The sequence below is a fragment of the Asterias rubens genome, chromosome 14, assembly GCF_902459465.1.
Source record: "Asterias rubens chromosome 14, eAstRub1.3, whole genome shotgun sequence".
In the NCBI taxonomy this organism is placed as follows: domain Eukaryota; kingdom Metazoa; phylum Echinodermata; class Asteroidea; order Forcipulatida; family Asteriidae; genus Asterias; species Asterias rubens.
In genome coordinates, this window is record NC_047075.1 from 3032868 (window position 1) to 3059230 (window position 26363).

General features: G+C 39.3%; 4 protein-coding genes across 6 annotated transcripts; 1 reads left to right on the forward strand and 3 right to left on the reverse strand.

Moving 5' to 3' along the window:
• On the reverse strand, positions 1 to 8326 carry LOC117299419. The gene is made up of 5 exons (XM_033782955.1): positions 7935 to 8326; positions 5255 to 5431; positions 3441 to 3666; positions 2792 to 2850; positions 1 to 117 (listed from the first exon to the last, which is right to left on the reverse strand). The coding sequence occupies exons 1-5, from the start codon at positions 8028 to 8030 to the stop codon at positions 106 to 108; spliced, it is 570 nt and encodes a 189-aa protein (XP_033638846.1). The 5' UTR covers positions 8031 to 8326; the 3' UTR covers positions 1 to 105.
• Positions 8327 to 9945: 1619 nt separating this feature from the next.
• Positions 9946 to 14163, reverse strand: LOC117299593. The gene is made up of 4 exons (XM_033783141.1): positions 14059 to 14163; positions 13294 to 13467; positions 12325 to 12376; positions 9946 to 10772 (listed from the first exon to the last, which is right to left on the reverse strand). The coding sequence occupies exons 1-4, from the start codon at positions 14131 to 14133 to the stop codon at positions 10735 to 10737; spliced, it is 339 nt and encodes a 112-aa protein (XP_033639032.1). The 5' UTR covers positions 14134 to 14163; the 3' UTR covers positions 9946 to 10734.
• Positions 14164 to 16042: 1879 nt separating this feature from the next.
• LOC117299288 (ficolin-2-like) lies at positions 16043 to 18901 on the forward strand. Its single transcript, XM_033782776.1, has one exon. The coding sequence runs from the start codon at positions 17718 to 17720 to the stop codon at positions 18831 to 18833; it is 1116 nt and encodes a 371-aa protein (XP_033638667.1). The 5' UTR covers positions 16043 to 17717; the 3' UTR covers positions 18834 to 18901.
• A 290-nt stretch (positions 18902 to 19191) lies between these two features.
• Positions 19192 to 25289, reverse strand: LOC117299289 (TATA-binding protein-associated factor 2N-like). Of its 3 annotated transcripts, none has more exons than XM_033782780.1 (4): positions 25052 to 25289; positions 22456 to 22599; positions 20821 to 21118; positions 19192 to 20261 (listed from the first exon to the last, which is right to left on the reverse strand). In XM_033782780.1, the coding sequence occupies exons 1-4, from the start codon at positions 25139 to 25141 to the stop codon at positions 20227 to 20229; spliced, it is 567 nt and encodes a 188-aa protein (XP_033638671.1). In that variant the 5' UTR covers positions 25142 to 25289; the 3' UTR covers positions 19192 to 20226. The 3 variants fall into 3 exon arrangements, with proteins under 3 accessions (XP_033638671.1, XP_033638669.1, XP_033638668.1); XM_033782778.1 differs by having other exon boundaries at positions 20821 to 21115; positions 22456 to 22602; XM_033782777.1 differs by having other exon boundaries at positions 22456 to 22602; positions 25052 to 25284.
• Positions 25290 to 26363: the final 1074 nt, after the last annotated feature.

Sequence of the window (26363 nt, forward strand, 5' to 3'; positions counted from 1 at the left end):
TTGTAGTATTGTGTCCGCCATACCTCAAAAAGGCTTATGGAGGAGCACCCGTTGAGTTGTACGGCGGAAGACTGCTACTGTGGGGCTGTGATCCTCCAGCAGACTCTAGTAGTCATCCTGAGTAACGAAAGACACATAATGAATAATGATAATAACATGCATTTACATTGCGCTTAGTACATGGTTTCTAAGCGCTGTAACATAAAAGTATTGAAATAAGGGAATCAATGTGTGGTGAAGAGGTTTTCAACTAGTGGTTTAATCCCAACGAGGCCTGGTTCTTGATAATTTTGCCGAGACGAAGTCGAGGTAAATTATCAAGAACCAGGCGGGTTTAAATCACTAGTTGAAAACCGATTCAACACACTTTGATTCCCATTCATAAATACCTTTTCGGTCAGAAAAATTAACACTTTTTGGTCAAAATGTTAAATAAATGCAAATTTTTCATTGTTCAATTATTTCTTTCAACACAACACCCCTCCAGCTATGAAATGGTAAAGCCCTCCGCCGCCCTCGGGTAAACAACTCCTTATAAGGGAATGCTGCGCGCGTCGCGCGTATGGCGTGATGTGACACAATTGTTTCAGCCGTTGCTCTCGACCAATAGGAATGAAGAAACTGTCTTATAATAACAGGTGCAAGCTCGCGTGTCACGCCCATGTTTCATAACTTTTTACTGGTCATAAACAAAGGTTTATACACACCCACGTGACGCGCTCTCCACCAATAGGAATAGAGGTATTTATGAATACTCGATAAAATGACCATAACAAAGTAAGTGTACAAAAACACAAAATGACATAATGATTGAGAGAAGCACATTTTAACTGGTGCATATAATAAACTGCGACTTCAAAGAATACAAATCCATCTTTAGATTATTCTGATCCCTGACAGTTAAAGGGAAGGTTAACGTTTGGTAATTATTCAAAACAAATACTAACTTAAAAACTGGCTCGGTAACAAGCATTGGAGAGCTGTTGATAGTATAAACATTGCGGGAAACGACTCCCTCTGAAGTAACAAAGTTTTTGAGAAAGAGGTAATTTCTCACTAAAATAATAAAAGACTTCTAGCTAGAAGTCTTGTATTCCTATCTGAAAGCACACAAAATTTGTGAAACGAGGGTGTTGTTTCTTTCATCATTTTCTCGATCAACTTTGATGACCGATTGAGCTAAAATTTTCACAGGCGTGTTATTTTATGCTTATGATGGAATACACCAAGTGAGAATACTGGTCTTTACCCAAACTACCAATAGTGTCCAGTGTCTTTAAACCCCTATGTTTAGTTTTAGATACCCCTACGTTCTAACACCCATTGGGTGTTAGTTCCCATCCCTTACCCTCACCATACTCCTAACCCTAGCGTGTTAAATCCTGGGTTTTTTTTAAATAGAGTTTTCAGAACATAGAGTTTTCAAAACAAAGGGGTGCCAGAATATAGAGCAGTAACCCTCCACCCCCCACCCCTCCCCCACCTAAAAATAATTCAAACTGCTTTTATTTCTTTGCTTTTTTCTTTTTCTTTGTTCAAAATAAAAAAGGGTAGACCCTTTTTTTAATACGGATTATTCTGAATCCACTTTCAAGGAATTCAAATTGCCTTTTATTTCTGGCTCCAGTTGGTTCAAAAAGGCCAGGTGAATAGTTGAAACAGGCCAGGTGAACGACTACACAATCCTGGCAACCTTTTCGGGGAACCCCCTTTTAAACCCAAGAAGAACACTGCTTCAAAACAAATTTTGAGTAGACATTTTCTTCATACGATTATTCAGAATCCACTTTCAAAGAAAACAAACTGCCTTTTTATTTCTGGCCGCTCCAGTTAGTTCAAAAGGGCCAGGTGATATGATTGCACAATCCTGGCAACCTTTTCGGGGAAACCCCTTATAAACCCAAGAAGAACTTTTCAGGGAAGAATGCTTTCCTCAACACAAAGACATCATTGTTGGAAATTTCAATCACACAAGGCTAACAGTGAGGAGACAACATCCTGCTGAACTGCTGAATGTAGGTCCATTAGGTCCGTTAGGGGTTTACTAAATTCGTTGCAATTTAAAACCTGGTCTTTGGATAAAAAGTTTGGACAAGTCCTAAGTTCTTAGTGAAAGTGACCCCATGAGAGCTATTGATATTATAAACATTGTTGGAAAGAACCCCTTTGAAGTATTAGTTTAAAGGCAGTGGACACTATTGGTAATTACTCAAAATAATTATTAGCATAAAACCTTACTTGGTAACGAGTAAGTTGACAGTATAAAGCATTGTGAGAAACAGCTCCCTCTGAAGTGAAGTAGTTTTCGAGAAAGAAGTAATTTTCCACAAATTTTATTTCAAGACCTCAGATTTAGAATTTGAGGTCTCGAAATCAAGCATCTGAAAGCACACAACTTCGTGTGACAAGGGTGTTTTTTCTTTCATTATTATCTTGCAGCTTCGATGACCGAGTGAGTTCAAATTTTCACAGGTTTGTTATTTTATGCATATGTTGAGATACACCAAGTGAGAAGACTTGTCTTTGACAATTACCAATAGTGTCCATTGTCTTTAAAAAAAGTTTGGACTACTCCTTATGTGAAATCGACCCCCTGGAGAGCTGTTGATATAATAAAACATTGTTAGAAAGGACTGTAGCTTAAAAAAACGGGTAATTTTTCACCAACAAAAATAGAATCTGAGAAAGGCTTCACGCATGAAGCCTTTTGCTCATAATGAGGCCTCAGGCAGATGAAAACACACAATTCTATGCAACAACGTTTTTTTCTTTCTTTCATCTTGCTACTTACCTGTACTGGAGCATCAGGAGGTGGAACAGGTCGTTCTTCAGGATGGTCGTCAGCATGCTCTGAAACACGGGAAAGTAGAGAGCAAACAAAGTGTAAAAGAAGTTGGGTTGGTAAATTGTGGTTGCGTTCGATAAGCTTCCCTGGGTCAACCCTGCAGTGCTCACTCGGGTGAGCCCCTGACAAGAGCTAATCGAACGATCACACTCGCCCTCTCTAGTGACGTCATGCATCTCGGGTCACCCCCAGGCGACCCACTCCACGAGCGGGACACTAGGGGCTGACCCGGTTGAGCCCCTGGAATGACGTCAAAGCTATTCGTGCATACCGAGGGCAGACCGGGGTTGACCCAAGGAAGCTAATCGAACGCATGCATTTATGGAAAATGGGGGAGACGAAGTGCGCCCTCAATAGTCCTGAAACTTGTAATGGCACATTTACAATTAGACACAGTCGCCCTGCCGTCGAGTTCACCAACTCTTCCTAACTTAGGGTTAATCTTAGGGCTTAAGATGAGTTAAGTTCGGTAATCAAAGACGTTAGGACGCATTGAACCCATCCTAAGGTAGAGCGAAATACTCGTCCAACTCAAGAAAAGATTAATCTTAGCGTTTCATGAAACGACTGCGGGCCTATACAACAGGGTTCTCACCGTGGTGTCGTTCGTGGACGGACCCACGTTCTTCTTCTGATGAAGAGGAGGAAGAGTGGCCTCCATGACGATCGCCATCAGGGTGGCGGGTGTCTGGTTGGTGGTCACCGTCTCCACCGTGATGGGGGCCATGGTGGCGACCGTGCGACCCGTGCCTTTCCTGCGAGTTATCATCGCCGCTTTGTGGCTCCATACTGGGCCCATCATAGTGCTCTGCAGGCGGCACCTGAGTCAAGAAAAAAACAAAAATACCCAAACTGTACGCCAACTCTTCAAAAATGTACAACAACAAAAAGATTACTTTTTTTCTTTCTTTCACTTAAAGCCATTGGACCCTTTCGGTAAACAGTATTGTCCAAGGCGATACACTTCGTGTATCACAACTTCTATATCAAATAACAAACCTGTGAAAATTTAGGCTCAATCAGTCATCGAAGTCGGGAGAAAATAACGGGACAACCCACCCTTTAGTAAATTTGTTGACAATTTAAAACCTGGGTATCCAAAGTTTGGACTAGTCCTAAGTTCTTTGTGAAATTGACCCCTGGGAGCTGTTGATATAATAATTGTTGTTAGAAACGACCCCTTTGAAGTATTAGTTTAAAGGCAGTGGACTATTGGTAATTACTCAAAATAATTATTTAGCATAAAACCTTACTTGGTAATGAGTAATGGGGAGAGGTTGATAGTATAAAGCATTGTGAGAAACAGCTCCCTCTGAAGTGGAGTAGTTTTCGAGAAGGAAGTAACTTTCCACAAATTTGATTTCAAGACCTCAGATTTAGAATTTGAGGTCTCGAAATCAAGCATCTGAAAGCACACAACTTTGTGTGACGAGGGTGTTTTTTCTTTCATTATTACCTTGCAACTTCAATGACCGATTGAGCTCAAATTTACACAGGCTTGTTATTTTATGCATATGTTGAGATACACCAAGTGAGAAGACTTGTCTTTGACATTTACCAATAGTGTCCACTGTCCTTAAAGGACCATTACAGAATTGGTTTTTGCTAACAAAACAGATGCTGGCAGTGTAAGCACTTAATGTAATCCACCATATACATGAACTGACAAACCTGTAGAAGTTTGAGATCGATCGGCCATCTGGGTCACGAGAGAATAGTGAAAAACCGATTACAAATTTTGCATTGCATCGATGCCAAAATAACAATGAATAAAACGCTCACTGAGCGATAAACTCCAAACGTGAAGTTAGATTATTTATTTCCCATCATATGACATTTCAGGCAGAAATGAACTATCATCATCATTAGACTATGTAAATCTGTGATCTTCATGATTTTTGTTTCTTACCAATTCTGTACTGTTCCTTTAATAATAATAATAATAATAACTGTGTTTATAATGCCCCTTTTGCCAAAGGATACAAAGCGCCAGGTATTATTACTGCAAGGAAGAGGACGAAGTTTGCAAGACCTAATCCTTCGCACCATGTAATGGTTTACAAGGTGCTGATGGCGCAATATGCTGCCAATCCAGCCAGGAACACCGGGACGAACCCCTTCCCTTTTCGATAAGTGTACTCGGTTCTTTTAATGCGTTTACAGAACACATGGGACCAACGGCTTTACATCCCATCCGTAGGAGGAAGCAATGGTTAAAAGTCTTGGTTAAGGACACAAGTGTCACGGCTGGGGATTCGAACCGACACTCTGCTGATCAGAAACAAAAGAGTTTGAATTCGGTGCTCTCAACCGTTCGGCTACGACACTTCCAGTTTAAATTTCAGTTTAAATTTAGTTCACTTATTTTCAAATTAAAGCAGTATAATGGAGAAGTCATAATACACATACCGGTGGTCCCTTCATTTCACAATTGGGACCCCAGTCATGGCATCGTGGCGTACGGTGAGCATGGCTCAAGTGGAATCCCAGTAAAGCACCAACGGCCAGAATAGTCAAGAAAACAAGGAGCGAACAAATAGTGCCCTTTGTCCAGAACGGTCGACGAACCACGACTTCTTTCTCCAGCTGTAGGAAAATAATTTCAGGTTCAGAAAAATTTAAGCTTCAAGAGAATAATGAAAGAAATAATGCCTTTAACAATGGTCTGCTGGCCAAATGCCAATTCAAGGGGTTGGGTACTGTTTTGTATGACACAAAACACAAACGTTCACAGATTTACATGAAACTGAACACGGTTTGAAGATAAGAATGGTGGAAAGCTTCCCTTAAGCTTTCCTGACACAAAAATAGTTTTGTTTTCAACGAGAACATTGCTCTTTGATTTTCAGTTCTTTTAAAAAACTTCAGAACTAATGAAGCTGAAACTTCTTTAAAAAGGTAAATTATTATTAAAAACATCTTCATTTACAGTGTGTAAAACAACAACATACGTATCAAATCCCTTTAAAGGCACTGCAGCCGATTTCACAAAACGCTAGGATTAATCCTAGTTAGGGCGAGTAACTCAGCCGAACTTAGGATGGGTTCAATGCGTCCTAACGTCTATGAATACGGAACACAACTCACTCTAAGTCCTAAGATTATCCCTCAGTTAAGGAAGAGTTTGGTGAAATCGTTGGCTGGAAGAGTTTGGTGAAATCGTTGTCTGGACATGTATGGTAATTGTCACAGACCAGGGCCCAATGGCTCTGCTTACCGTAAGCACCGAATCGGCGCTTACAGTAGCAGAGAATTCTGTGCTTACGGCAAGCGTATTTCACGGGTAAGCGGCGAATTTGGGCTTCTGCGCGTGCGTACTCCACGTTACTAGGCATTCTACGCTTACAAGGCTAGCGCAGAAATACGGCGCTTGCACGTAAGCTGGGAATCGCGATCGTAAGCGCAGAATTCAGCGGTAAGCAGAGCCATGAAACTGGGCCCTGTATGTTTACTGGGTGTATCTCAACATTTCATAAAATAAAACCTGTGAAAATTTGGGCTCAATTGGTCATCGAATTTGCAATAGAACAATGAAGAAAAAACAACCTTGTTGCATTACATGTATACTTTGTGTGTTTTCAGATGCACAACAAAAGGCTTTGACAGCTGAAGTCTTTTAATACTCGAGTGAGAAATTATGTCTTTCTCGAAAACTATGTTACTTCAGAGGGAGCTGAGAACCAGTCAGAATTCACCCAGCTTTAAAGTTCAACCTCCCCCCTCCTCTGATCTTATTGCATTACTCCCACGCTTTTCCGGGCAAACATGGGTAGGCCTAATTGTTCTAATTAGAGTCAATTAAACAGATGCTGGTATTAGGCGGCTGCAAATGTCAAAAAACCATTAGCTTAATTGTGTTGTCCATCCTCGTTCTTTATATACAGTCTTATCATCTCAAACAAAGAAGGCACATAAATCATCAGAACCATGGAGGAAAAAAATTACTAGAACCAATAAGGCCAAATAAAAAAAAATACCAGTTGATTGTCCAGACTTTTCAAAAAAGAGGAGGATGAGGGCCTTAATTACTATTTACTATTTTTTTTCAAGATGGCCGCTAAGTTTCAAATCAAAAACATAACTTTTTTTTTTTTTTAATACAAAAATCGAAAAATAGTAAATAGTCAAAAAAAGATGCGGGCGGGGACGATCAACTGATATTTTTTTTTAATTGGCCTAACTTATATTGTACATGTATTGACCCAATTCACCCGACGTCATCATCAGAATAATCTTGGTTTTTGGATGGGCCATTTTGGGGGTCAAATGTCACTGTGCGCTCTTCAGTGAAGTGCGCATTTTAGGCGACGCAGAATTAACACATAAACCTATTGACCCATTTCACCTGACGTCATCATCAGAATAATCTTGGATGCGCCATTTTGGTGGTCAATGTCAACGTGTGTTATTCAGTGAAGTGCGCATTTTTAGTTAGGTGACGCGGCGTTTACACGTAAACCTATTATTGACCACCAACGTGGTGAGCGTGGCATCAGTCGCAGCGTGTGACGCGCGTGCAAGGGGTCAATTGACCAACTGTCTTAGTTTGGTATATAAATAGACCAGACCAGAAACTTGGGGCTCTACTGTGTACTCATTTAGGAAAAGATTCTGTATTGCGCCACCACTCAGTCATACAGAAAGTTAGTTATCCCTCACTTTTTTAAGTTGTTGACAACGTAATGCAAATGTCAAAATTTAGGTTAGAGCCTAAGTTCAAGTTGTTACTCACCCTGGGTATTCTAGTTTTTGGAAAAGTCTCCGTATGGCGCCACCACTTTTTCATTTGATATTAAATAATATAGTATCTAATTAACCTCATTGAGATATCCCTTTTTGTAAAAATGAGTGAAAAGGTGGTGGCGCCATACGGAAAGTTATCCCTAGTTTTTTAGTAGCTACTTAATCAGGTTAAATATAGAGTAGGTAGTCAGAAATAATAATTAATTTCCAATTTAAATACTTATTATTATAAATTAATAAAAGATCATGGATTAAGAATAGATGCATGCTGTATAAGTAAGGCCTACAGTGTAACTTTTTGTTTCTAAATTCTACCTCCATGGTTTTAATAAACGTGAGTACTTACGGGAATTTCGACAACGCTACATGGTATTGGTGGTAGTTTCTTCCCGGTGTCCTTAGCGTAGAGCTCCGGAGGAGGTGCTACCGTCAATTTCACCATTTTCACACCCGTCAAGTTGTTCCAAATTGCCCCCTCGATCCCGGAACTACGAAAGCAACGTCTTCAAGATTTTTTTTTTCGGAACTCTCAATCAAAATAGATGAAACCGGATCTATCATTTACACTTCACATGTGAACTCTGCAGTTGATAATTTGCTTTTTAAAGGGCAGAAAATGACAGCTCAGCTCAGCGTGTTTATGTGCGTGTGTGTGTACACTCCATGGTACACAACAGCACGGATGTGGTGATGATGCGTGTACTTTTTTTCGGGTTACATTCCAGTCCGGAAACCGCCTCTACACTTTGAGTCCGTTTATCACGTAATGGGATCATTTCTGATTGGGCTTGGCAGCCAGACTGCATTTAGCAGAAGGCTCAATAATTATGCAAATGACCACCATTTTTTGATTGATCGCCAAGAATAATGATGTCATAAAATAAACTTGCGACCTCGATTTTTGTCATGACAGTCGCACTAGCTAGTGTCAATATTATAGGTAGTTGGGCTGGCAATAGGTTTAAAGGCAGTGGACACTATATTTGTAATTGTCAAAGACTAGCCTTCACAGTTGGTGTATCTCAACATATGCATAAAATAACAAACCTGTGAAAATTTGAGCTCAATCCGTCATCAAAGTTGCGAGATAATAATGAAAGAAAAAAACACCCTTGTCAAACGAAGCTGTGTGCGTTTAGATGGTTGATTTCGAGACCTCAAGTTCTAAATTATGAGGTCTCGAAATCAAATTCGTGGAAAATTACTTCCTTCTCGAAAACTATGGCACTTCAGAGGGAGCCGGCGTTTCTCACAATGTTTTATAACATCAACCTCTCCCCATTACTCGTCACCAAGAAAGGTTTTATGCTATAATTATCTTGAGTAATTACCAATAGTGTCCACTGCCTTTAATGCGGATTTCGCAGTCAATAAAAAACCCTGCCAATTGTTTATTTTGAATATGACTCGAAAAAAGAATTGGAGTTTAGTTGTTTGCAACTGCTTTTACAACCAAAAAAGTCCCTCAAACAAATTGGCCTAAGTTAACTGAGTTTCGACCCTAGCACTCGAGTCTTTCTCGAAGGCTACAACAACAACAACAACAACAACAACAACAACAACAACAACAACAACAACAACAACAACAGCAACAACAACAGCAACAACAACAACAACAACAACAGCAACAACAACAACAACAACAGCAACAACAGCAACAACAACAACAGCAACAACAACAACAACAACAACAACAACAACAACAACAACAACAACAACAACAACAACAACAACAACAACAACAACAACAACAACAACAACAACAACAACAACAACAACAACAGCAACAGCAACAACAACAACAACAGCAACAGCAACAACAACAACAACAACACCAACACCAACAATAACAACAACAACAACAACAACAACAACAACAACAACAACAACAACAACAACAACAACAACAACAACAACAACAACAACAACAACAACAACAACAACAACAACAACAACAACAACAGCAACAACAACAACAACAACAACAGCAACAGCAACAACAACAACAACAACAACAACAACAACAACAACAACAACAACAACACCAACACCAACAACAACAACAACAACAACAACAACAACAACAACAACAACAACAACAACAACAACAACAACAACAGCAACAGCAACAACAACAACAACAACAACAACAACAACAACAACAACAACAACAACAACAACAACAACAACAACAACAACAACAACAACAACAACAACATTTGTTTTGCAGTTTTGTGTAATAACAGATGGTGCCTATGAAGGTTTATATTGTCGTGACCTTTAGAAGTGATTCTTTTCGATTTTGATATCCGCATGAATTGTTCCCTTAGCCTATTGTTAATTCTGTAAGTAATAGTGCCTGCCTAGAAATAAACAAATAGCAAAAAAATAAGACGTGTTCTATTGCAAATGGTATGAAATCATTTTATACTATTTCAGATCATACTTTTTTGAGTCATTTTAATCAAATAGTGTAAATTCAGAAAATATCATTCAAAACTGCTTACCACCGTCATGGCTACTAAATGTACCGTACAAATTTGCTGAGTGACCTGACCGATCGAAAAACGAATGGTACAATTGGTAAAGGGTGCATTTATTCTAACCCTCTAGTTGCCAAGAAACACAACATTAATCATAAAATGCTCGTTTTCGGAAATTAATTTCAATAAAGTCATCAGGAAAAAATATACTCATTGTTAAACTTTTAAAGTTTGACATTTTGTTACGAAGAATTTTTGTATTCATAATACACAGTTTCTGTTGATTATATGCAAAATTTGAATATCTTACGAATACATTTGAATACATTTACTTCGCGAACTTTTTTTTACGAATACAAAATTAATCAGATTTAAAAACATGCGTGTCAAAATACTTAGATAACAGAAAAGAAAATAATATGTAGTTTAAAACCAATTCTCCATACACATAAACAGTACACACAAAAAATCCAGCATTGCCAAGAAGACAAGTAATATATGACTGTATCCTATTTCACGTTTAGAGTTACTCTTTGGAGGTAAAGGTTTAATATTTAAAAAATAACGAGACAAGACAAAAAACTGTCCACAATAAACTACTGGACAGCGGTTACACCTTTTTTTTTTTTATTTAAGGACGGCCACGTGAGAATCTTGCCCAGTTTACGGACGCCCATCTGGGTAATGATGCCCCTCGTTCCCTGTACATTTGTTGACAAGTAAAAAAAGTTTAAAATAAAAGATCAGTATGTATAGCCACAATGTTAAGGGTCAGGGTATTATGACAAAGTGAAATTGTTCATAAAATTGTAATAGGCCTTTTGAACTGTATGAAATCATAATTCACTAGGCCTGAGCCAAAATAATTTATTACAAACTTTCCCAATAAACACTATAATTGTTTCCCAAGTTCCCACCCTAATTCCAATCCCATAATATTCAAGAATGGTGCAATTGGCTTTTCGAAGATTACATTTGTTTCATTCCAATCGCTGTAGTTTTCAAGAAACACACCATTAAGGGCAGTGGACACTATTGGTAATTGTCAAAGACTAGCCTTCACAGTTGATGTACCTCAACATATGCATAAAATAACAAACCTGTGAAAATTTGAGCTCAATCGGTCATCAAAGTTGCGAGATAATAATGAAAGAAGAAAACACCCTTGTCACACGATGTTGTGTGCGTTTATAGATGGTTGATTTCGAGACCTCAAGTTCTAAACTTGAGGTCTCGAAATCAAATTCGTGGACGATTACTTCTTTCTCCAAAACTATGGCACTTCAGAGGGAGCGGTTTCTCACAATGTTTTATACCACCAACCTCTCCCCATTACTTTTCACCAAGAAAGGTTTTATGCGAATAATTATTTTGAGTAATTACCAATAGTGTCCACCGCCTTTAAGGGATGACACACAGTTATTTTCGGTTAGAGCCCATTCATTCCAATCCTCCATGTTTTGAGAAACATCATCAGTTTGTTGTGAAAGAAAAGACACATCATCATAAGGAACGGCCTAACATCACTCGTTTTCGGAATATTGTAAGAGACCAGGCTGCGCTGGGCCCAATTTCATAGCGCTGCTTAACGGTAAGCAAATTTGCGTGCTTACTGTAGCAGAACAACTTGCTTAAGCCTTAGCGTATTTCACAGGTTAGCAGAAAAATTTGGCGGCCGTATTGCGTGTTTACCGTGGATTTGCATTGTGACGTCATTTATTTTCGTCCGGTAAGCACCGGAAGGTTAGCATGCCTTTTCGTGTGCTTACGGTTAGCAGCGCTATGAAATAGAAATTGCAAAGTATAAGCACAAAATCGGCCGCTAAGCAACGCTATGAAACTGGGCCCAGGGGTGGATTTCACAAAGAGTTAGGACTAGTCCTAACTTAGAACTAGTCCGCTAGGAGATATACAAATAGGAGACTTTCCAACGCTAGGTGGCAGCAGACATACCGGGTAAATTTCCATTGTTTACGTAGTTCTGAACATGCGCATAATTCTGAGAACAATAGATTTACCCGGTAAGTCTGCTGCCCTCTATCGTCCCAGAAAGTCTCCCATTGCATGGATAGTCCTAAGTTAGGACGAGTAACTGGTCCTATACAACTCTAGATAAGACTATGAAATTGGACCCTGGCGTTAACTTTACTCGTACTACTTTTGCACCAGACAGGCCTAACTACCAAATATTTTTTATTGTACTGTATATTTTCAAATACATCGTTATTTTTCAATGGATACCGTAAAACTTACCATGATGCTGGCCACTCGCATCGGTCCAGTCACCCGGTGTAGTTGATTCATTCTGCCGAAAAAAAGGACAATATTTTGCGAATTATTACATTTATTTTTATGGATCCATGTATAATTATGTAATGTAGTGATTCATGAGTATGGTTCCCCTGTGCACAGCATACGTGTTCAAAAAAATTGTGTTTTAAGACGGGGCCAGTCTGTGTTTAACCCAGTCTCTATATTGCGAAAGCGTGTTACATACAATTGCCAAACTGTCACGAAAAATACGTCGAGCAAAAAATATCAAAATTTACACTATGTGTTAAAATAAAACACCATTAAAAGATAAGATGTACAAACATTCTGCAAATATTGTGTGCCTTCCGATACTTGATTTTGAGACCCCATATTCTAATTCTGAGGTAACACAATCTAGGTCGGGGAAAATTAATTCTTCCTCGAAAACTACGTTACTCCTTTCAGGAAGCCGTTTCTCACAATGTTTTAATCAACAGCTCCCCATTACTCGTTATCAAGTAAGGTTTATGCTAACAACTATAAAGGGTAATTACCAACAGTGTCCACTGTATTTAAAGGCAGTGGACACTATTGGGAATTACTCAAAATAATTGTTAGCATAAAACCTAACTTGGTGACGAGTAATGGGGAGAGATTGATAGTATAAAACATTGTGAGAAACGACTCCCTCTGAAGTAACGTAGTTTTCGAGAAAGAAGTAATTTTCCACGAATTTCATTTCAAGACCTCAGATTTAGAATTTGAGGTCTCGAAATCAAGCATCTGAAAGCACACAACATCGTGTGACAAAGGTGTTTTTCTTCCATTATTGTCTCGCAACTTCGACGACCAATCGAGCTCAATTTTTCACATGTTTGTTATTTTGTTTGTATGTTGATATACACCAAGAGAGAAGACTGGTCTTTGACAATTACCGATAGTGTCCAGTGTCTTTAAGTAGCGACTTACCAGGCAATCTGAACCGAAGAACTGATGGAATTTTGATATCATAACAATGAGTAACAAAGCTCCCATAGCGAGTATGAAGATCAGTGTAATGGAAGGTATCACGCTTCGGTAGCGGGGAAGACTGTGAAGTCTCACGGTCAGCTTCGGTTTGCTCTTCTTCTGTTCTTCCACTTCCTTTGAAACAAAAAGAAAGAGCGAAGCTCATTGTAATAAAACATAATAACAATCCAAGCATTCCTAAATACCTCAGACACAGTTTCGCTATTCCTGTTGGTGGAGTACGCGTCACGTGGGTGTGTATAAACCTTTGTTTATGACCAGTACAAATTGTTGAAACATGGGCGTGACACGCGAGCTTGCACCCGTTCTTATATATAGCTGCTTCGGATAGTAACAAATGCAATTTTAGAAACACTTCACTCGAAGTTGTTTTGAATAAATAATAAATCACCTTTTATCCCCAAAATAAACAAATTTATATAAAAAAATCCAAAAGGGATATTAATTATTTCTGCGTGGAAACAGGCTGGTATAAAGGGACATAAACTCGGAGCTGGTAACAGCCAAATCTTTCTCATAATAACATTGGTTTAACATGCTATATGGTTATGAATCGCACATAATTATCATTAAAAGGTTATTCCTCAGTGGCTATTAGCCTATATGCGAGTACCAGTTTCTAAACACGGATGGCTGCAAACATACGCATTTCTAAAAGTAGTCGTAAAAAACACACACATTTTTTTACAAATATTTAGTACTTACCGGAATGAGCATTTCTGACATTTCAAACTGTTTATTCGTTGTGTCCTTCGGGTTCTCAACAGTTACAAGCACCATTTTGGAAGCCTCACCGTCTAAAAAAATGATTGAAATACTCCCGACTGGATGTATGTTTCGGCCAAAGTCCGAAGACTAAATTAATAATTGCGTAGTTTAATAGATGTTCCAATGCAAAGAAGTGGATGAGAATTTGGGCTACTGCGCATTTACTTTGTTGTCGAGAATTTTCGTTTGGTGTTCGGCATTGTTAATAATTAACGTGGGACAAGTGCCTCTTGTCAATGTTGGCATGCAATCTTTTGTCACCGGGGCCCATTTATTAATCCTTTAAAGACACTGGACACTATTGGTAATTGTCAAATATCAGTCTTCTCACTTGCTGTATCTCAACATATGCACAAAATAACAAACCTGTGAAAATTTGAGCCCAACCGATCATCAAAGTTGGGAGATAACGATGAAAGAAAAAACACCCTTATCACACGGAGTTGTGTGTTTCAGATGCTTGATTTCGAGACCGTAAATTCTAAATCTGAGGTCTCGAAATCAAACTCGATGAAAATTACTTCCTCGTAAACTACGTCACTTCAGAAGGAGCTGTTTCTCACAATGCTTTATACTTATCTATCAACCTCTCCTCATTACTCGTTACCAAGTAAGGTTTTGTGCTGATAATTATTTTGAGTAATTACCAATAGTGTCCACTGCCTTTAATTACTACTCCTTTGTTTTGTCTTTATTTTGTTTTCACATTTAAAACAACAACATTTTGCTACGTCATTTTTTAAGTCCAGTCTTTGTCAATTTTGTCTGGAGAAATTCCTCAGCAGGAGGGCCTTTTTGTTAAACATAGGCCCTTTTCGAAACCATGGATTCGGCTTTGGATTCTGCTTGAGGCTCCGTTCTCTCGTCTGAAGCCCGGAGTGTGTATACCCAAAGCACGCGCAATCGTCAAAACAACCGGCAGGGCCAAGCTAGCCTGAGCCGAATCTAAAGCCGAAGCGGTGGTTTCGAAAAGGGCCATAATCTCGGCGCTACCCGACGACCGATTGCTTTAGTACAAAACGGATTTGGGAAGTGTATGTACATCCTGTGTTAGGATGCTGATAATCATTGACCCGAGATGTCATCGAATGTGACGTAGTTTGCACAATGTTATCGAGAGGTTGTAGACTTGGAATTTTTCCAAACTCAAATGAGGACCCCATAACTATTGGAAAATAAGTACATTTGTTAATTTGAATTTGGCATTTCCCTTCCTCTATCAGGTCAAGGGTCTAGCTATTATTGCTTCTCTCCACCCAGGGGTAAATGGGGACCTGTGAGGGCAGAGATGGTTCTTGTGATTGATTTAGCCGAGTAGCGCATTTGTTGCACGAGGCTGTATACTCCCCAGGGAGCTGAGATGGTTTAAGGAGTGAATTAAGGCCCAGTGACTAGGGGTAATAATTTAAAGCGCTTTGAGACACCCGTTCGGGAGTGAAACAGCGCTATAAAAACTCAAAATATTATTATTATTATTATTACTATTATTAAGGGTCAATACAGTGTGGAGAGAAGCCACAAACTTACATAAAAATTAAGAATTGTAATAATTGGAAAAGAGTCTCTTCAACATGTCTAAGATTTTTTTAAATTTATGTTCTTCATACCACTCTGAAAACGCCCTAGTTATGATAATTTACAAGATATCAATATTTGCGGGTCTTTGTTCAAGTGGGGTCTATCTGTGTGGCAATATTTATCATTCTATAAACGTGCTCTCAAACCGATTGTTTGTTTAGGGTCTGCTAATAGGTACTTTTGGTAATTGTCAAAGACAAAGTCTTCTCACTTGGTGTATCTCAACATGCACAAAATAACAAACCTGTGAAAATTTGGGTTCATTTGGTCTTTGAAGTTGCAAGAGTATAATGAAAGGGAACACACCCTTGTTGCACAACATGTAGATGTTTTGAGTACCATAATAAAAGGCTTCAGACCTGTGGTATTTTATTATTTAAGTGAGAAATGTCCTCTTTCTCAAAAACTACGTTACTTCGTAGGGAGCTGTTTCCGGCTCTCCATTTGCTCGTTACCAAGTAAGTTTTTATGCTTACAATTATTATTTTAAGTATTACCAATAGTATGTCCAGTGCCTTTAATATAACTCGGTTACAAAAATATGAGTCGGAATTCACTTTGGGTGACAGCTCCATTTGAAACAGGCAAGGTTTTGTGTTCTACAAAAAAATATGTGTATCTAACAAAGTACGTCACTTCGGAGCTGACCAATCATAACGCAGAATTGGACGCTTACGTCACTGCAAAGTTTATCAAATGGCATCTATTGTGCCCGAAAACCAGTGCATGTGCATATTCTTTACATTACATTTAAGACAGGGGACCAGGTCTCCATTTACCTCATCATTCAAGGCGCTGTTTTGGGGTCTTGTGACGTCACGTCAAAACGTGTTTACAGGCTTGTTTTTGCATGGGTTCCCACAGTTATTGCCATTAATAAATACCGTCAACGAGAAAACGCATGGTATGCGCGCGTTAGGTACAATTTGCAATTATTTCTTTGCAATTACCAGAGATGGGAAATTCGTCACACAAAAACTTTGGCCTTGTTTAATTAGAGTCCAATGCAGTTCTTGTCGGCGCGGAAAAGACACTTTTGTGTTTGCTTTGAAGAAAACAAGTCACAATCAACAATCGCGCCGGACTAGTACATGTGCTAGTTCATTACCGCCTATTCTGGTCACAGTGTTTTGTTCAATGAGAGAAGTGACAATGTCTACAAATGATGCATGACGTTCATCATGAATTCATTATGAGGTAGTGTAGAGGATCAACCAATGAGCAGAGTGTTCGTGGGAAGGCTGAACCAATCACAAGAAAGGACACCTTTTTTTTATTGATTTGGAAAACAAATCACAACAAAGAATCTCACCGGACTTGTTTCATGTACTTGCCCAGTTCATTACTGCCTATTCTGATGGTTTGTTTTGGTCAATGAGAAGTGACAATGTCTCTTAATGAACGACGTGCATCATGAATTATTCATGACGTAGTAGAGACTATCAACCAACGAGGAGAGTTTACGTGTAAGGCTGAACCAATCACAAGGGAGACAACTTTCACGCCGGACTTGTTGCAGTACACGTCCCAGTTTATTGCAACCTATTCTGATAGGGTTTTTGTTCAATGAGAGAAGTGACAGTGTCTCTTAATAAACGACGTGCATCATGAATTATTCATGATGACGTAGAAGAGATGATCAACCAATGTAATGTACTGTACATGGTAACTTGGTAAGGCTGAACCCATCATCAGCGAGTTATCCATCGCCGTTTTTAGTCTGGATGCCGTGCTGGTTTGATGCAGATTTCGGAGGCTACCATAATCTCTCCCGTTTCACCTGACACACATTATTGCTCAGTTATCATACCACTCAATCACTCACGATCACCCACTCACTCGACCACAGGCGGGCTTGGGAATGGCTTCTCCAAGGAATTATGTCTTGCATGAGGGTGGCCAGTTCTCAGGTTGATTCTACAGCGGTGTCATTTTGAAGCACCCCGGTGTATTAAGACATTGTTGATCTTCTTCGTCCCCGGTGTCCGTGAGTTTTTGTTTTTAGAGAATGACTTTGTATGCCTCCACATTCTAGGCATATCGGCTTGGCTTATTATACCGATTTTCTGCTCATTAATCAGTTCAAAATGAAGAGTGTATCAACTGAAACGCTGGTCCCTCTTCTGGCTTTGATGTTTATGCAAATGAATGTTGTAACCACCACTCACTGCGGTTCAACCGCCCAGACCATGTACTCTGCCGAAAACCGGGCACTGATGACAAAGCACACCTACGAGACGAAGTTCTCCCCGAATCGTGTACGTTGCGCACGTGATTGCAGCGTAGACACACGCTGTAAATCGTTTAACTACGCCAAAGCCTCTGCTGTCTGCGAGTTGAACAATTCCACGCGTTCCGAGCATCCTGGTTACTTCACCGAGCATCAGAACAGCATGTACTTTGATCATGACGTGGCGACATCTCTATTCTCGTTGCCGATGGCTCGTTACAGTAGTTGCAGCATGATGTTGGACGCCGGTTACTACAAGACGAGCGGGGTGTATACGATCTACCCGGACGGCTTCTCCGGTGGTCCGCTCCGAGTTTACTGTGACTTGGAGAGCGACGGCGGAGGCTGGATCGTCGTTCAGAGGCGGCAGGACGGCAGCGTGGATTTCTACCAGGACTGGGCGCAGTACAAGTTCGGCTTCGGCGACATGTCGGGGGAGTTGTGGTTGGGCAATGACAACCTTTTGAAGCTGACCTCGTCATCAGGAGGAGACGACCTCACGTGGGAGCTACGCATGGAGCTTCAGGACAGGGACGGTAACTCGGCATTCGCAAAGTACACGGACTTCAAGATATCAGGCGAGAATTACACTCTTGATATCGGGGAATACGACGTCCGCAGCACGGCCGGAGATTCATTCGGATACCACCGGGGCAGACCCTTCTCGACTAAAGACAACGACAACGACGATTCGGAATTGGTCAACTGTGCCCAAGACCGCAAGGGGGCCTGGTGGTTCGGATCGTGTCTGCACTCTCATTTCAACGGAGAGCACATCGGAGTTGGGCAAGAATCCACAGTTGGGCTCTATCAGGTGAAGAAGGGCATCGTGTGGTATAACTGGCTGGAGCAATGTGCACCCGTTCAGAAATGCACCATGAAAATACGGCAAAAGTTTTTCTAAGAGGAGCGTACATTGCATAATATGACGTCAGGAGACCCAAACAGCGCCCTCACGTGGGTGAATGAGGACCAATCATTGACTCAGCCTGACTAATTATCACACCTCGAGGTTGTTTAATAAACGCCTAGATGCCAGCCTTACCGGATGCTCGGATATTAACAAATGTATCTTTGACCTCGCATCTCCACCAGTAGGAGTAGCGAAACTGTCTCAGGTATTTATGAATAATATATAATAGTAGAATATTATAATATAATAGTATAACAGTAGAATAAAATGTTGTTTAATAAACAGCAAAATATTTTATTTAAAATAAACGACGAAGATAAATGTTTAACATTAAAACAACGACAGCAAAAAGGGATTTTAGAGCAAACATTTTTATTATCTAAGTTTTTAAGAATAATAAGCAGTGTTGGAGCGTGCACAATTTGTAATGAACCTATATTGCTACGTTCTAACTTCTGGATGAGTTGACCAATCAGGGCCTTGATTATTTGCACGTGAACACGTGTGAGTGTAGTGGGCGGGGCTTGCACTTACTTCTGGATGAAACTGACCAATCACAGCCATGGTTACGTGCACGTTAGCACACGTGGTTGTAGAGGGCGGGGCTTGCATGAATAGTAATTGATTATCAAGAGCTTTATATTTCGTTCATTCTACCTGCCCAAATTAGTCCGTGTACACAGAAGCACACGATGCATGCATTACGTTTGATGGAACAATAATCTCAAAGCAAATTCTTTTCTTCAAAAGGTTATTCCAACATGCGGACAGGACAAGTTAACAATTTTACAAAAAGCAAAGATTTTAATACAAGCAATGTGTTGCATCCGAATAGAAACTATGAAGTCAGTTTCCAGGCACGTTGTTTGTTCGCTGACTGCTTTTAAAATTTGTTTATTTGGTAATAAAATATGATTACTTGTTGTCTAAAATTTAATTGAATACCTTTGTGGTCAATGTAATTGATTTGATCTCGTATCAATTATATCTACTATTCCTTGCAACAATAAGACTATTTACAACAGTAAAAACATATCCCCGAACAACTGGAGAGCGCATGTCATGAGTTTCCAATACCAGCCTCGGTCAATTCCAATGCATTTTGTTGTTCTAAAGCCCCTTTCACACGAGAGCAATTTTGCAAAGGTCCCTTGGTAAATGGTAGGATGATTGTGAAAAAAAATCCAAAATGTACACCGTGTGAAAAGACAACAAATTACTGTTTCCACTGTCCAGGTTTTCTTGCAAAAGCGAAACACTGCTAAAACCATGCTAAAATTCAGCAAGGAACCCCAGTTAAATTGCCGACATGATTGTGAAGAGCACGTTATCCGACAGGTTGCCACTTCAGTGAACCATCAGTGGCTGAACTCTAGAAGGCGCTCTAATATGATGGTGGAGCGGGGGGAGGTGGACCTCCTAAATTACAAAAAGACACAAAAGGAAAAGCCAATAATTATTAGGAGATAAATACAACTGTTATTATCTTCAGTATGGACAACTACCAGTGCTCATAGCGCTGCTTAATGGTAAGCAAAAACTGTGTGCTTACTGTAGCAGACAAATTTGCTAAGGTGCAAGCGTATTTGACAGGTAAGCAGAACAACTTAAAGACCATTGCACATTCACCGTGTTTTTGTTTGTTACGTTATTTAATTTAGTGCAGTAAGCACCGGAAGGTCATGTTCAGCAGCGAAATGGAAATCGCACAGTAGTAAGTACAAATCGGCCGCTAAGCAGCTCTATGAAATAAGCCACCGACTTTACTTTTAAGCAAAGATACTAGCGAATTGACTTGAACAAAAAAATGACACAAAAAAATGATTTCTGAAAGTTTGTATATTATACTCAGCGCCTTGAGTACCTTGTTTGGTAGATACGTGCGCTATATATAAGACTTTGATATTATTATTATTATTATTATTATTATTATTATTATTATTATTATCATCTGGTTACAACACTGGCAACTACTCACCGTCGTGATGACTACCGTCGTGGTCACCGCCTCGTCGACCACCATCATGGTCGCCATCAGGGCCGCCACTTTGGCCGCCACTATGGCCGCCACTATGGCCGCCACTATGGCCACCACCATGACCGCCGCGGCGGCTGCCATCTTGGTCGTGGCCATCCCGATCCATATCGCCGTCTGGGTGGTGGCGACCGTCACGCTGGTCGTCGGGGCTCATGCCGAAATCGTGGTCTCCGTCCAAGCCGTCAGCCCAGTCGCCACCGTACAACTTGTCGATTAACCCACCATCGTCAATACGCTGCTGTGAAGCAAAATAATGGTAAATTCTGTTAGTTGAGACTAAGCTCGGTTCTGAAAAGGTTGCGGGTTCCAATCATAGAGCTATATGCTCTATGGTTCGAATCAATTTGACTCCCATAAATGGCCGACCGTGTTTGTCGACAAGGTAAAAAGAAAACCACGCAATTTCGAGTGATACTTGTGTGGATCATTATATTCTACTTTTAACAGATCTTTCTAATCATATGTATTTTATAACAAACGGTTACAAACGCTTTTCAAAGACTAACTCGACCGATCCAAGGCAACGTGTTCCTTCACGACTCAACAATTCAATCAGTAGGCCCAATTTTATAGAACTGCTTAAGCACAACATTTTGCTTAAGCGAAAAAATCCTTGCTTTTTAATAGTAAAATCACTGATTCCCGGCCAAGACTCCACTCAATTCTTATGCTTAGTAAACAAAAGCTAAATACCAGTCACAAGCAATGTATATGGCATGACATTTCTGCCAGTAATATGTGTAAAATAAGCAAGATATTTTCGTGCTTAAGCAATTTTTTTCTTAAGCAGCTCTATGAAATTGGCCCCTGGTCGTCTTCAGGAGAATTCTGGACTCTTTTGCTGGATGCTGCTTATAAGTACTTGACTCAATGTTCTTCTAGTTTTTTAAATTTGAGCTCGACTGGTCGTCGGAGTTGCGAGATATGATGAAAAGAAAAAAAAACACCATTATCACACGAAGTTGTGTGCTTTCAGATGCTTGATTCAAATTCTAAATCTGAGGTCTCGAAATCAAATTCGTGGAAAATTACTTCTTTCTCGAAATCTACTTCACTTCAGAGGGAGATGTTTCTCACAATGTTTTATACTATAAACCTCTCCCCATTACTCGTTACCAAGTGAGGTTTTATGCTGATAATTATTTTGAGTAATTACCAATGCCTCAATTCTTGATTTGTGCAATTCATAATCATAGACGTTAAAGGCACTGGACACCTTTGATTGTCAAAGACCATGCCGTCTTCTCATTTGGTGTATCTCAACATTATTGTATGCATAAAATAACAAACCTGTGAAAATGAAGAGCTTAATTTGTCGTCGAAGTTGCGAGAGAATAATGGAAGAAAAACAACCTCGTCACACAAGTTGTGTGATTTCAGCTGAGGTCTCGAATTCAATTCAAGTATTTTTGTGAAAAATGCCTTTTTTCCTTTCTCAAAAACTACGTTACTTCAGAGGGAGCCGTTTCTCACAATGTTTTACACTACCAACAGCTCTCCGTTGCTCTTCAGTAACTACCAGTAGTGTCCCAAAAAATATACATCTGAAATGTGATCAATGCTTCAATTACTTACCCTGGTGTCACAACCGTAACGGCGATACAAGCGGAACCCCACAAGGCAACCAAGGATTGCCAGAGTACCAACGAAACACACGACAACCACCGAGATCTTGACTCGCCTAGTGCAGCATGATGACTTGGCCCGGGGCGGTGCCGTCTGCTGTGAAAAAAAGGACGGTGCAGTATTTTACTAAAATTGTTCAATAACAACTGTTTTCATGCAAAAAAGTAGTTAATGGCTTGACGTTTCGACCCTAGCAGAGTCTTTTTAGAAGTGTTTTAAATACCAAATTATAAAACCACAAAGTAACACTTTTGTTCACCAGAATTTTTTTTTTAAATATCATTTTCCTCGTTCATGGTATTGAATACATCATACAAAGACGAGTTCTGAGAACTTTTTTTTAAACAGCTACCTGAGCGGAATGCTTTCAACAGAAATGGTATTTTTACTTGTTTATAATGCACTTGTTCACCATTTTAATGTAATTTTGACATGTGTACACTTCTGAACTTTTCGTAATTATCGATGAAAAAATCAGGCCCCTACCTAAAGGTTTTTTGAAAAACTAAAAACACTTCTGCCGTTGAGAGCGGGCGTCAAAGGACAGTGCCGCTGACGTCATTTGGGGGAGTTTGCTTTGTTATACATCCACGCTGCAACAAAGCGGCTTTATCTACTTATGACGTTTTGAGAGTGATTACGTAACGGGGCTTTTCGCAAATCTCGCAGAAAAGCTCTGGACAAGGGCATACAAAATGATTGTTTTTTTTTACACTATTGAAACCTATTTATAATCATATGACTCGATTTCCTAATTCATCGAAAACATTTAAAGTGGAATTCAGCAAAGTTCACGACTTGACATTTTCGTTCAAGCAGGTCTTTAACATTAACAATAGGCCTAAAGATATATAAAAAATAATACAAACAAATTATACAAAACTTGAAGGTCTATAGATACCTTATTTCATTGATACACAGAAAACCCAAACATTTGGCCCTGGTCACGACTCAAATTAATTTCTATATTCATTTAGTAAGCCTAGTTGAAGATTTTTAGGAATGATATTTCGGCCATTGGAAAGAAGCAAGAAAAACATCATTATTGGGAACAGGGGATAACCTACATGAGGTTTTTCCTGAGCAGAAAACAATCAGACTACATTAGGAAAAATATCATGGGAAAATTAAATTTAAAACAAGAAATTGTATATAGTTTACTCAAAATGTGATAATGGTAAAAATCTGAGAAATTACTGAGGGCAGAAACAACATCAGAAATTAGACTAAAGATAGAACAAATATCTTGCCTGTATTTTAACAGGTTTTTTTTTTAAAGGCAGTGGACAATATTGGTAATTGTCAGAGACTAGCCTTCACAGTTGGTGTATCTCAACATACGCATAAAATAACAAACCTGTGAAAATTTGAGCTCAATCGGTCATCAAAGTTGCGAGATAATAATGAAAGAAGAAAACACCCTTGTCACACAAGGTTGTGTGCGTTTAGATGGTTGATTTCGAGACCTCAAGTTCTAAACTTGATGTCTCGAAATCAAATTCGTCGAAAATTACTTCTTTCTCGAAAACTATTGAGTGATAGCGATAGCATGATTGATACATGTAGGCTTTACATTGTAAAGGCATTAGGAAAAGGGAAGGTACACGTTTGGTAATTACTCGAAACAAATATTAACTTAAAAATTGATTTGGTAACGAGCAATGGAGAGCTGTTGGTAGTATACAACTTTGTGAGAAACGGCTGCCTCTGAAGTAATGTAGTTTTTTGAGAAAGAGGTAATTTCTCACTAAAATAATAAAAGACTTTTAGAAGTATTGTATTCCTATCTGAAAGCACACAAATTCGTCCATTAAGGGTGTTTTTTTCTTACATCATTTTCTCGCAACTTCGATGACCGACTGAGCCCAAATTTTCACAGGCTTGTTATTTTATGCTTATGATGGGATACACCAAGTGAGAACACTGGTCGTTGACGATTACCAAACGTGTACAGTGCCTTTAAACGCGGATCAAGCTATTTAATAACAATTTTCCAGATCATTTCTGAGGACAGAACAAAGAAATCAGAAACTAAAGTAGGATGAATGTTACAGCATTTTAAAAATTGTTTTTACATGACTTTGCAATTAAAGGGTCTATGTAATTTTTGTAGGACAAAATATCCACATATTTACACTAAACTTACACATTATAAAGATAATCATAGCAGAAAGCTTCCCTGAAAATATTACGTGCTGAGGTGCTGTAGTTTGGGGGAAATGAGTAACACGACGTCATGAAGGAAAAAAATTCGTCTCATGAGACGAAAATTATTTTAATCATTTACAAACGTAGTTTCATGACATTGTTTTACTCATTTCTCAAAAACTATAGCACCTCAGTTAGTAATATTTGAAGGGATTCTTTCCACTATCATAATCTTCAAACCCTGTAAGTTTAATGTAAATCTAGGGACATTTTGAAAAGGTAACCAAATCCTTTAAAATGGACTCGGTAAGACTAAATAACACCTATAGTTATATTCATAATCAAAAATAGCAATAATGCAGATTATAAATCCACACTTTCACAGCTTTACACTTACCGGTAGCACAACAACAGTACTCGGTGCTTCTGCGATCGGTTTCTGGTCTAGATGGTCCTTTGGATTATCTGATACTTTTAACTGCACCATCTTGCCTAGCTCTGATAGTCAGAGTTTAAACACAAGCAAGCAAGCAAGCAAAACAGAGAAGAACTGAACGATTTGAGCAGCGGTGAAGTAAAGAGACTGTACAGCGATAATATAACTGCGTGATCAGTTTATATAATTATGGCATCGGCAGATCAGGGTGAATTCAACTATGGTAAATAATTATAATAATAATAGCGTGACGTCATGTACTCATTTGCATATTTCCTTTTTTAATGACAATACGTGCCGAGTGCGGCCAGGTACGTTTTCACATGATGAGAGATGTTGTACGGATCGCTGGTTTCGTACAATAGTGTCTCACTCTATTATAATGTAAAAAATACATAGACTCGCTCAGTCAGTTCAGTTTAGTTAAAATAACAATAACAATACTGACGATGACTGTAGAGCAAGCTAGTCGAAACGTTGAGACCAATTCAAGAACTGACTCCGCGGTAGTGCAGTTAATTACGATCCTAAGCTAAAGTAGTAGTCCCAGCCAATTTTCTATGCCTTCCGCCCGGGTAGAAGTTAAAAAGCACAGTTCTTTTCAGAACTGATAAGTCTCCCTAAGATCCGATAAATCTATTCTGCGGTAGTAGAATAAATAAAGAAATACATTTCTCTAACAACAAACTCTACCTGGCAAGTATAAATACACACATTATGTATAAGGACACGTTTTTTTGTTCAACACACACTATGCAAGTTATATAAGTGCTTTTCTATTTTTCCCCACACACTATATGCAAGTTGTAAACACAAACTTCCAGTCACCTTACATAAAGGTTGGATACCAATACAGGTATAGAGGATTACATGCATGTCGATGGAGGCCCTCAAAAAGTATTGCCTGTTTGGCAAGGACCCCGGGACAAAAACTTAAGCGAACAATGGAGTGTTTGTTAACAGGTGGGACAGAAACCAACAGATGACACCATGAGAAAATGTCATTCAAATTCAGTTAACTCGGCAGTCTCCTGACGATGACTCGAGTCAGTTAACTCGGCAGTCTCCTGACGATGACTCGAGCAAGCTAGTCGAAACGTTGAGACCAATTTCAGAACTGACTCCGTGAATAATAATATTCACATGGTGTTACTTTAAAAAAAAACTCTTGTTTGAGTGTTGATTCTGGAAAGAACCAGTGGTTAAAGGCAGTAGACACTATTGGTAATTGTCAAACTTCACAGTTGGTGTATCTCAACATATGCATAAAATA